Below are 12,485 nucleotides of genomic sequence, written 5' to 3'. Positions count from 1 at the left end.
TTGCCAACCAGCATTCTCCAACCCACTCTGTTCTGGGTCTTCCTTTCTAGTTCTATACAATTGTTGTTCATTCTTCACATGCCTGTCTCTGTTTCTCGGTATATTGTGTACTTTGGCCTTCCTCTACTCCTTTGGCCTTGAGGATTCTAAGTGAAGGCTTGCCTTGTGACGCAGTTGGGTACTTTCCTCAATGTGTGTCCCACTCACCTCCTCCTGGAGACCGTCTGGGGCCACTGCCGGTCCGAAGTCCAGATGAAGGAGAAGGGTTGGGTGTGGGGCTAGAGACCCCATCACGTATAAAACTAACTCGCTAAAAAAACGTTAACCTGAAAAAAATGATTCAAAGCGGTTAATATGAATTGAAAATAACAATTTTGATCACTGAATAAAAAAAGTAAACGATTATACATTTAAAATTTCATACTAATGAGCTATAATGAATTAGGTGTTCATGAAAAAGACAAACATCAATGATTTTCCTCATCAAAGTTGTATGTAAATTGATTCTTAAACTAGAAAAAATGATTCCATCGTCAGAACAAAATATACAAATCTTATTATTCAAAGTATTAGACAGAAACAAGAAGTTATATGCAAAGATGGATTATGGTTAGCAGTGGAAACCAGGACATGCGTTTCATCCTATTTGAAACTCGACAACTGGACGTACATGCATCTCAGAGTTGATGTTCACTCCGAGACTCGAAACCACTACCATTCCCTTCAAACGCTAGCAACTATCCATTCTGCCTAGAATATTTGTGAATTAAAGCAATATCAAGGCAACTCGCACAAAATGTTCACATGCTAATAAGAGACTGATCAATTGTAGTCCTAAACATCAATGGGAAGAATCAAGTAAACAATACCAAGTGAATAGAAATAAGAAATCATGTAAAATGATAAATAATTCAATGAACAGCTTCGATCCTATCAAGTGATTATATAAATTCTAGATAATAATAATAATAATATGGATTAGAACCCTGTAAATCATTTGATGAATCAATACAAGAAAACTTCGGAGAAAAACATTTCAATGGTTGAAACCATGAGATTTTGAAGCTAGACCACCATGGAAAACCTGAAAGCACTAGACGACCGTTTCGTTCTAGTATGGAACTTCTCAGTGGTGTGCATCCACGATCCCGCCCCAGTAGAGTTCAACCAGGTCCGTTGTGAGATATCAGCTCACTGAAAACAATGGTGTACGGTGACGCAATTTTGTGGATTGGTTGAAGTTGGACATTAACACCGTTGGATGACGACCGGTTCAGTGCTCTAATGGTTAGGCTCTCGAGCGCGAGAATGATAGGTTCTGGGTTCGAATCTCGTGGGGGGCGGGATCGTGGATGCGCACTGCTGAGGAGTCCCATATTAGAACGAAACGGCCATCCAGTACTTTCAGGTTTATCATGGTGGTCTATCTTCAAACGACTCATGATTCAAACTATTGAAATTACTAAAATCATCACAAAACCCCTTCTGATAAAAATATATTTATAAGTGAGTTTAGACAACATAATAAATAACTTGGAATAGAACACATAACTAAAATTTGTTTTATACAAGTGACAATTGATCAAATAAAAATTAAGATATTACCCTGTCCATGTTGACTTTCCATATATAGAACGTTAAATGGAACCATCATCGCTTCTATTATTCAGGATGTCTAGAAAATTAAATGTTCATGGTTATTGATTTACTTGACTTCGATAACTAAACAAAACTGAATCCTCAAAGAATTACAGACTAACTTTCAATATAACAAGTATTAGGAAATAGAATTTCTGGAAGAAATAATTAACCAAGCTAACACAACTTAACAATTGATTTAGTAGTATATGTGTAGTGTATAGGCGTAAAGAAATAATGATTGATTGTTTTTCCTAGACGAATTGGTAGATGATAATTTGATAAGTAATTGATGTATCATATATAACATCCTAGCATTAGACTAACTTGATTATTGCTTTTTTGATTATTGGCTGATATATGTACTAGTCAAGCGAATCATAAGTTCCTGATTTGAGTTAGTGTTGGTGTCTAGTAGAATAGTGCTGGCTAGGAATCTGGTAATGAGTGAATGAATCATATACACAGATAAATTGTTCATTGTTCGTCCTAAGTAATTTAATATTTCATTAATGTGAAGGAGAAATACGAATGTTATTTTATTGTGATAAACTATGGATAATCATGGAGATAACTAAATGACTAATAAAACTATTATTATAAATGTCGTCTCAAAATGATGTATTACAAAGGATACAATTATAATCTCTCTTTCAAATACTCTCTAAGTCTTTTGAAAAAATGAAGCTAATTTTTCTCTTGACCATCTTAGTACATTCACAAGAGCAGACAACATTTTTTTATTTTATTTTTTATTTTAACACACAGATATTGATGCAAGGAAGCACCAAATACATGTGCGCCACACAAATTTCATTTTATTTGTGTGAAGGATTTGCTACTGCCAGGGTGCCCAAACCGAAGCAGTTGGTTTTCTTAGGAGGCCACTCCCCGAGCCTTCGACCTGAATGTCTGATCCACAAGGCAGTGGGGCATCGTAAGGCGATGCAGTCTCATGGTAGCCGGTGGTCAACAATTGGTTCATACGCCATTTGTTCTTTCAGGATACTTTATCCCATGTGCATATTTGGAATCAGGGTTTCCCAACTCCCCTAGGTGAACTCTCCATGTCCACCAACCCGGTTAAAGCGCCGGACATTCGCTTTTCATCCTCTCAACTTCGTAAACAACACCCTCGCCACGAGAAGGCAGTGAGTAAAACTTCCCTGGCAGAGGCTATATACGCGTGGCCATGTGAGAGCATTTCTCGAGGGAGAGCGGACTCTCCCCACTCTCGGCCGTACCAGGGTATTTGGGGGCAGACAATGATTGAAGCTCAACCCGGCATATATACATAGCTTAACATAAACAGGTAATGTCATGAACGAACCCTTAGATAATCATCAATTTCATTTATAGTATACTAGGAGTACAAGAAACTCATACATTCAAAGTAATACTCAAGTTATAGATCGTACAGTCGGTAAGTTTGGATTCAAACTCATTCTTTAACTAATTTCAAAGTTGTAATCAATTTAAGTCTCACTTTAAGAAGAAATCATCTACAATTCCATCAATTACTTCTTTCATAACTTAATAAAACCAAAAAAATTACAACACAATACCATATATTTATTTTAATAGATTATAGTGGGAAATATCGGTTCAATTTATAAGATACGTCTAGAAGTGAATCAAATAAATCCGGATAATGATAGTGAATGGGAAGTTGACAAAGTGAGTATTAATGATGAAAATAACATTACAATTTTGCTTATATTTATATCTATTCATTGATTAATATAATTCGGTAACCGAATACAAACACTAGGCTTTAAATAATGATTATTATATGAAAGTTTGATTGATCTAGTGCTTAAGTTAACGATTTACTGAATAATGGTTAAAGAAATAATAAAGAAAACCATTGAAATCACGAAATGATCAAAGTTATTTTCACAATTTCCCATGATCCTACAATTTCTAGAAGGCTATAAGAAGTTGTTGTGACAGTTTATTTCAACACAGTACAGATCAAACGATCAACAAGTATACAATACGACAGATGAGTTGACAAATAAGTCAGCTAACGAGAAGACCAGTACAAATATATTAAAAGAATTCAACGACCACATGTATATATAGACATAAATGCATCATCAATGCTTTAAAGCAAATAAGAAAAGTATATGCTGATTGGAGCTGTAACATATGATCAATCATACATATTCATACAAGTATGAGGATAGCATACGTAGAAATATAGTCAAATTATTGCTGAACAAAATGAAACTGTCTATTTGTGAAGTAAGCTAATCAAAGAGTATAATCGATTTAAACATATACAATTTCAGATGATAAGGAAGCTGTACTACAGATTACTCGAACTTTGATGAAACTTTACAAACAATGGAATCTATGCATGTAATTATTCTGTAAAAAATCACTACAGAACTTTCTATTCTATGTTAGTTGACTAGACCATATTAACTGATTTCATCATAAAATTACAAAATTATGTGATCTTCAGATGTCGTACATTGTGAATGACATGTTCAGTTCCAGTTGGATTATTATTTATTTTGTAAAACATTTGATTATCTCTCAATAGAATAAGGATAAATATCTTCTTGGCAAGACTATAATCTGTGGACGAACTAATCAAATATAAGATAATAGGTCATGGATTTCCGAACGAAATTCATTCATGCATTTGGTGAAATAGCGTTTTTGATATTTTAGTTGATGACGAAAACCCTAAATCTAATTCCTAACCCTAACCATCAACTGTAAATCATAATTCTAAATCCTCAAATTCCTTTATAACTTTCATTTAGTTTTAGTTATAAAGTGGACATTCTGAAGATCACTGTGGCGTCGCTCAAAGGTCGTTCGTATATTATAGTCTCATGGTCTTCTTTAAACTGAGTGTTTTATGCCATGTTGTTAATGGTTTCATACTTAATCCGTCTAAATGTCAAGCTGTTAACTTTAGCCCACGTTGGGATCCCATTATGCTTGTGCCATTGGAGACTTATTGATAAACACAGTGTCGAAAGTTAATTATCTTGGTGTCACCTTTTCTATGATCTCTCTTAGTTTTTTTCATATTTTACTGTTATGGAAGAAAGTTTTCCGTCAGACTTACTACATACAGAGATTGCATGCTTTTGGGATTACTCGTCGGTTAATCTTACAATTTTTCAATTCCTGCATATTACCTATTATTCTTTACTGCTCTCCATTATTCTTTCTCGAACTTTTGAGAAAATATTTCGCTGTATTGTGAAGGCAGTTAACAAGGTGTGTGGTGAATCTTTCGAGGTCATAATTAATATGGTTGTGGATAGACATCTAAAGTCATGCAAACTCCTGGCAGGTGTTATCTTATCAGATACTAACCATCCCCTTCACTCTTGTCTTTCTCCTTGTATATCTTCTTCTGGTAGGACGAGACGAAATTACATTAAAATTCATGCACGCAAGCGAAAGTATAAGAGTTCTATAATACCTTACCTAGTAAATATACTCTATGACGAACAGGTTGTTTTAGCTGACCTAATCAATAAATATGTCTCTAATTTGAAAAGTTTTCCGGGTTCAAATCTTTTTTTTCACGTTTTTCTTTTCATTTATCTTGTTATTGTTTTTGTTTCTTGTTTCTTGTAAAGGAAATTTTTTCGAAATACCTTTTGCTGAGAATTCTAATATTGTACTAAAATATAATATTGAATAAAGCCATTAATAGCTATAATAATATACGAATATTTGTCAAGATTAGAACGAATAGTTTGACAAAAATTTGATGCTGAGAGTGTAGAGAAGTCATTATATGTGAAAATTATATTTGAAATCATCTCAGCGATTGAAATTTAAAATAATTCCAACATTTCGTCCAGCTAACTTGTCTGGACTTCTTCAAGGTAATAATAATCAAAATCAAAATCATCAAAGAAATGTATAGCGTGTTAACAATCAAATCAAATGAAATGTATACTGCGTTAATCCAATCCAATTTGGATGTAGATTTTAGTAAATAGGATAACATGAGTCAGTTACATGGCAATAATGTGAAAAGTTCACGATGTGGAAATAAGTGACAGAAAACGAATTGTATGTGTGTGTATGCATGTATGTGTAAGACTGAGTTATCAACTATTGGTATTCGGTGTTAATATGTCTTATATGAAGTAACATATAAATAAAAGTGCAAGTTCAAGGTTGAAAAACTGATTCTGAAGCACTGATGTGCATGTCAAATGAGAATCATCAAATACATGATTGGATTGGATTGGTTGAAGTTAGACATTAACACCGTTGGATGACGACCGGTTCAGTGCTCTAATGGTTAAGCACTCGCGCGCGAGAATGATAGGTTCTGGGTTCGAATCTCGTGGGGGGCGGGATCGTGGATGCGCACTACTGAAGGGTCACATACTAGGACGAAACGGCCATCCAGTGCTTTCAGGTTTTCCATAGTTGTCTATCTTCAATTGACTCATGGTTTCAACTATTGAAATTAATAAAATCGCCACAAAACCCCTTCTGAACATGATTGTATAGCTAAAATAACTCACATTAATTTCAGTCAAAATAACGATACATGTGAAGTAAACAGATTGAATAAAGAAATGGATCCAATTACTTGTCAACGAATATTTGCCAGGTAGTCACTAGTTGAATACCATCCTTTCAGTTCAAGCTGTTCTTCTTTGGCCATATATACAGCGCTTCTGCTGTTAATCTTTCTTTATAAGTGTTAAAACCTTTCTGAAGTATTTTGGTCCTTCCAAAATGAATCTTGTGTCCTGTTTCTAACGTATATAACGCTATCGTAGGATTTGGGAACATTTTTCAAACACTATTTATGTTCCTTCAACCTTACACAATAATAATAATAATTACATAATAATAAATATTGTTTATCATTCTATTAACTTATTTATTTTAAGTTGATCCTAGAAAATGGTAAAATAAACAAACAATTAATATTTGATTTTATTGGTCGGCCATTTGGAAAATTAAACAATTTTTATTGTTTATCTCGAGAACAAATTACCCATTTACATTTATCAAATAAAATAATGAAGAAACAATCAGGAGAAGAGCAACAACAACAAGACGACGACGAAGAAGAAGAAGAAGAATTCAAATTATGTCTATTGAATTATCGTATACAATTAGAATTCAATGATGATGTAATTAGAAGAAATGATAAATTAAATATTGCATTAGAACCATATATTTGTTTAATTGGACAATATGGTGATAGTGGTCGTAGATTAATCGGTTATATTACTGATAAACAATTAATTATTAATAAGAAAAGAAATATTCTGGTAGGTTTGTTTTTTTTTTCTTAGTGAATAATTTACGATTATAATAAAATGATTTTTTTTTTCTTTTTTGGTTTTTTTGTTTTTAATAATTGAATTTATGAGTCGAATTAAGATAGATCACTATTGAAAATCTGGAAGCAGTGGACAGCCGTTTCATTCTAGTATGGTATTCCTCAGTCAGTACTTAATAATCTCTACCATCCCATACTGATAATTATCATGTGCTCACTAGTGATTAGATTCGTGAAGGAATTCTAGAAGTTCTAGTGAGAAGCCGTGACCAGTGGAGCTAATCTGTGTTGGGTAGAGACAGGTATCTACTTCAATACAATGGAAGACGGTCGCGCAATTTTGTAGATTGGTTAAGGTTAGACATTAACACCGTTGGATTCCGGCTCAGTGGTCTAGAGGTTAAGCGTTCGCGCACAAGACCAAAGATCCTGGGTTCGAATACCTCGGGCGGGACTGTGGGTTCGCACTGCTGAGGGGTCCCACAATAGGACGAAACGGCCATCCAATGCTCCCAGGTTTTCAATGGTGGTCTAACATCAAGTGGTTCATGATTTCAATCAGAAAATATTTATACTGTTATATTGTCCTTCAAGTCTCTCTATCGTCCATAGAAAATCGCGATTATAGTATATCCTCGTAAATAAAGTATTTTTTTATATTTTATTGAATTCACTTTCAACACTGATGTTAATAACTGGTGTTATGTCCTAGGCTATACAATTCTCGCGAAATACGATTACCAAATTTAGATACGCTGACTTATACGACCAAACTAATATGATATATAGACCAGTACGAACAGCCTAGAGTCCCGATTGTTCTTTTTTTCCCGCCTAGCTCTGCCTGTTAAGTTCAGAACGCCAATATTAGCCTCCACGATACGAATCATATATTTCAAATATACTGAGTATATATACAAACAAATCAGACCACATCACACCATAAAATAGAAAATAACATTTGTACAATATCTAACCAAAAGTGGCTATGATTATGAGAAGCTGTTACTGATAAATTGGTAATATCTCAAGAATAGTAAATCGTATGATAATAGTCAATGAGTCAAATAAAATCTTATAATGAAATGAATATGAATATGCACATAATACAGTTACATAATAGTCATACAATAAGAATATACTTATAATATTAGTCCACAAGTAATTCCTAACGGTTATCATTCATTTATTTCCGTCCGGTTATAACAACTGGAACTAATTTTCGACAAAAATTACAGATATATATTAACAATTGAAATGATTCATTTACTTCTTACTAAACTGAAAAGTCAATATCCTTACGTAATACACTGATCATGTTTATTGTTAAATAATGGAAACCGGTGATAAAATACATTTATTCAGATGAGTTATAATATCACAACATTGTAGAATTCGTTCAAACTGTATTTACTCTACAAAGTTGATCAAAAGCTTAAGCTATCATACATTGAGTATGTCACGTCATTAAGTGTTGATTATTTTATTAAGTAGTTGCAAAATACTCCACGGAAAATCAATTACGGTCCGAAAAACTCTTGAAAACATTTTTTTATTCAACCACGGTTGAGTAGAGGTTTTTTCGCGAAACATCTAGAAAAATGACAGACCACGTGTCATATATTTGATTGGATAATTACACTCTTACCGCCATATTTATTATATTTCTAGAACTTTCTAGACTATCTAGCTCACGTTATTTAGTATAAATATGCACGATTTTCTGAACAGGCCTAAAGAGTCTTTTTAACACTTCATGCTTTTTCTCTTGTGTCCAATTTTCTAAGTAAATTTGATCTGGGAGTTATTAAAGGAGGCTAGGAAATCGGATAGAGCGTTCAACTGGCAGACTAATCAGATTTAAAATAAGGATTTATCAAACTGATTGACAAGTAGGACTCATTAACAAAAGCTCTTTTATTGATTCGTGTAATATTTAGAGATGGAATTCAAGATGTCACATTTCGTTCTTTGATTTCATTAACTTTATATACTACTAATAATGATAGTGATAATAATATCAATAAGAATGTCAACTGTAAGCCAAAACACTGCCTATATATCTGTACCATATACAATTAAAGAAATCCATTCCTGTTAATATAATATGTAAACACATCAATTGTTACTCAGTAACCAAATACATTCATTATTATCTTCATACCTGAGATGACATTTTGTGCATTATATAATATGTCGATGTTAAATACCAGTACTCACTTGGTAATAAAAGCACCTATGAAAATTTGAGATAATTATCTTTCATTTTTATAGCTAGCTGATAGACATTTCTTTAAACGCTTAACTGATGGGCAGCACATGTATTTTATTCCTTGTATTACTCCTTTCCCACCAACAGGTACTTGATACGTTGATTGAGTCAGCTTATCTTGGTGAGGTGACCAGCTGCTTTCTAGGTCCAGTTGATATTGAAGAACGATTACAAGAGGAACGTACTGGTTTACTATGTACTAAAATTTTGATATGGGATACAAAAAAAGAGGTGGTTTATGAAATCCCAGCAGATACGTAAGTTTTGCTTAATTATAAATAAGCTTGTAGCCGAATATAGTCAAGTTTTCACACACACAATGCACCACTTAGTGGTACGGATTATGGACAGGTTTAGCTGAAGACTAATAACAATTTGGAGACCTAGGATTTTGTTTCATTTCTATGACTAAATTAACCAATATGATATATATAACCTACATACATTTACCTCACTTGTCTACTTATCTTATTTGCAATTTAGTCATGTAATATTCTTGTGCATCAAGAAAAAATTTTATAGTTACCAGTTTTCAGATAATTTTTGTTTTTTTTTTAGTTGGCTACTTTTTAAAAGAAATGAACAAACACATGAAATTCACCTGGAAGTTGGTCGTAAGTCTTGAATAATTTTATGAACCTACCATTTGTTGATTTTTGAAGGAAAAAAAGAACTTCTTTAACTCATCTTATGCAAATCCAGGTACATAATTACTTACTCCTGTTACTCCTCGTGTAAGAGAATAGTCCGCTCACCAGCATTCTCCATCCGAATCCATCCTGGGCAATCCTCTCCAGTTCTTTCCAGTTGCTACTCATCCTTTTCATGTCTACTTCCAACTCTCGAAGTAGTGTTTTCCTCGGCCTTCCACTTTTCTGTTTCCCCTCAGGATTCCAAGGTAGGGCTTGCCTCGTGATGCAGTTTGATGACGTCTGTAATGTATTTCCTATCCGCTTCCATCGTCTTTTCCTAATTTCCTCTTCAGCTGGAAACTGGTTTGTCCTCTCCTACAGTAGGCTGTTGCTCATGGTATCCGGCCAACGGATGTTGAATACCTTGAGTAGACAAATATTTATAAATACTTGTACCTTCTTGATGGTGGTTTTTGTAGTTCTCTACGTTTCATATTGAAGATTCTGACTTTTATAGTGGTTGACAGTTGGTTTGAGTTCCATATGTTCCTTAATTGTAGGAATGTGACCCTTGCTTTGCCAATCCTCGCCTTTACGCCTACATCTGATCGTCCTTGTTCATCGATTATGCTTCTCAGATACGCGAAAGATTCTACATTTTCCAGAGTTTCGCCATCAAGTGTGAATGGGTTGGTGTTCTCCGTGTTGTATTTGAGGATCTTCCTTTTCCCTTTGTGTATGTTGAGACCTACTTATGCAGAGGCTGCTGCTACACTAGATGTCTTTATCTGAGTTTGTTCGTGTGTATGGATTTATTTATTGATTGATTTATTTCCACACATAGATATTGGTACAAAGAGGCACCAAATACATATGCGCCACACAAATCTCATTTGATATGTGTGAGGGCTGTGATGCTGCCCGGGTGCCCAAACCGAAGCAGGTGGTTTTCTTAGTGGGGCCACTCCACGAGCCTTTGACCTGAAGGTCTGATCCACAAGGCAGTGGAGCATCGTAAGGAGATGCAGTCCCATGGAAGCCGGTGGCCAACAATTGGTTCATACGCCATTTTTCCTCCAGAATACTGGAGCCCATGTGCACTATTGGTTTAGAATAGGAGGGCTAGGTCATCTGCGAAGTCCAAATCGTTTAAATGATTCTGAGCTGTCCATTGTATTCCGTGCTTTCGCTCAAATCTCGACGTCTTCATAATCCAGTCAACCATCATAAGAAAGAGGAAAGGGGAGAGTTGACAGCCTTGTCTGACTCCGGTCTTTACGAATCCATTACACCAATCAAATTTTCTTCATTCTGGAAACTGAACTTCTTTTGCTTAATATAAACTGCTTGGTCAAATTAGTATATCTGTGCAACCCAAATATGATTCAATATTATTCTATGTTTATTTTCTTTAAAGTTTGGACACTGATGTGATTACCTGATTGTACGTCCGATGAGATCAATGAACTTTTTAGCAAATGACTCAAAGGTGGAGATCAAACAACGTCACATTCATACAACTTTAATACTAACCATTGAAGATTGACCAGATATATAACTAATTATTTGATAGATATACAGAGCGTATTGATCAATACAATCGTTTACTCCCAAAGTTTGAAACTTTTAAAAATATACCTAATATTAACTTACATTTAAGGGTCTTATATTCTTATCAATCAAGTACATCTGCCAATGATGTACAAATATATAAGTAAATAAAATAATTTTTGAGTAATGAGCAATATAATATTTATCTGATCTATAGAACTTATTGAACTCTATCAAACGAATTGTGACACTGCTATCAGTGTAAGCGACTCGATATTATGTACTCCCAGGCAGTAATGAAACGCTCTGAATAGAAACATTTTTAGGCATGTTGTAACATGTTAAGAGAGTAAAACAAAATCAAAAATACACATAACTTTCAATTAACTAGTTTGATTGTTGTTAAAATATCATAACTAATTCATGGTGAAGAGGGAACATTATCACTGCTTAATTAGAAATGATGATACTGATTCTAATTATACGACGGAAGAGTTTACAAAATCAAATCTCTAAAATATTTTGATTTTGATATAAATATTGAATTTGCTGAGTCAATAATGTGACATTCCCTTAAAGATTGATCAAATTTCATTTAAACATATCAACAATCGGATGATCCAAACCATTTTAGATTCGATTAAATCTTATGTGAATTGCACAAGTGAGTAAGTAACTAGACTCAGTAGCTAAGTGGATAACGCGATGGCATTTTAAGCCAATGGGATTAGATTAGAGTACTAGAGTGAACATCAACTGTATGATCCAGGTACATACAACTGACAAGTCCTATACGCGTCCTGAATCCCATTGCTAGCCACCATCCATCTCTGCTTATCATGATTGTGAATTCATGGAAATATCGAGTCAATCCACGCTGAATGCACATATGCCAAAAGATATTGACCAATTCCAGTCCTTAATATGAATAGGAAAATTTAAATATGGAGAACCAATCAGAAGTATCCTAATGAGAAGGTCAGTCAATGGCAATAAGAAGTGACCTAGACAACAAGTGCATTTCATTGACTAAGAAATGGGTCAATTTCCTTCGGATTTCAGTGCTTTGTATATGGATGAGTATTTGTGCACTTTATTCAGT

General features: G+C 34.1%; 1 protein-coding gene across 1 annotated transcript in view; it reads left to right on the top strand.

Moving 5' to 3' along the window:
* The window catches only part of MS3_00010285 (uncharacterized protein), a gene marked incomplete at both ends in the record, with an annotated part of 65,699 nt that overhangs the window by 45,524 nt on the left and 7,690 nt on the right, over positions 1–12,485 (top strand). Inside the window, 4 exons of the mRNA XM_051218645.1 lie at positions 3,223–3,315; positions 6,531–6,917; positions 9,288–9,457; positions 9,759–9,814. Of these exons, the coding sequence (XP_051070240.1) occupies positions 3,223–3,315; positions 6,531–6,917; positions 9,288–9,457; positions 9,759–9,814 (706 nt within the window). The remainder of the gene's footprint in view (positions 1–3,222; positions 3,316–6,530; positions 6,918–9,287; positions 9,458–9,758; positions 9,815–12,485) is intronic.

Source organism: Schistosoma haematobium, chromosome ZW (genome assembly GCF_000699445.3).
Source record: "Schistosoma haematobium chromosome ZW, whole genome shotgun sequence".
Lineage (NCBI taxonomy): Eukaryota > Metazoa > Platyhelminthes > Trematoda > Strigeidida > Schistosomatidae > Schistosoma > Schistosoma haematobium.
This window is presented reverse-complemented; position numbering and strand designations above follow the sequence as displayed.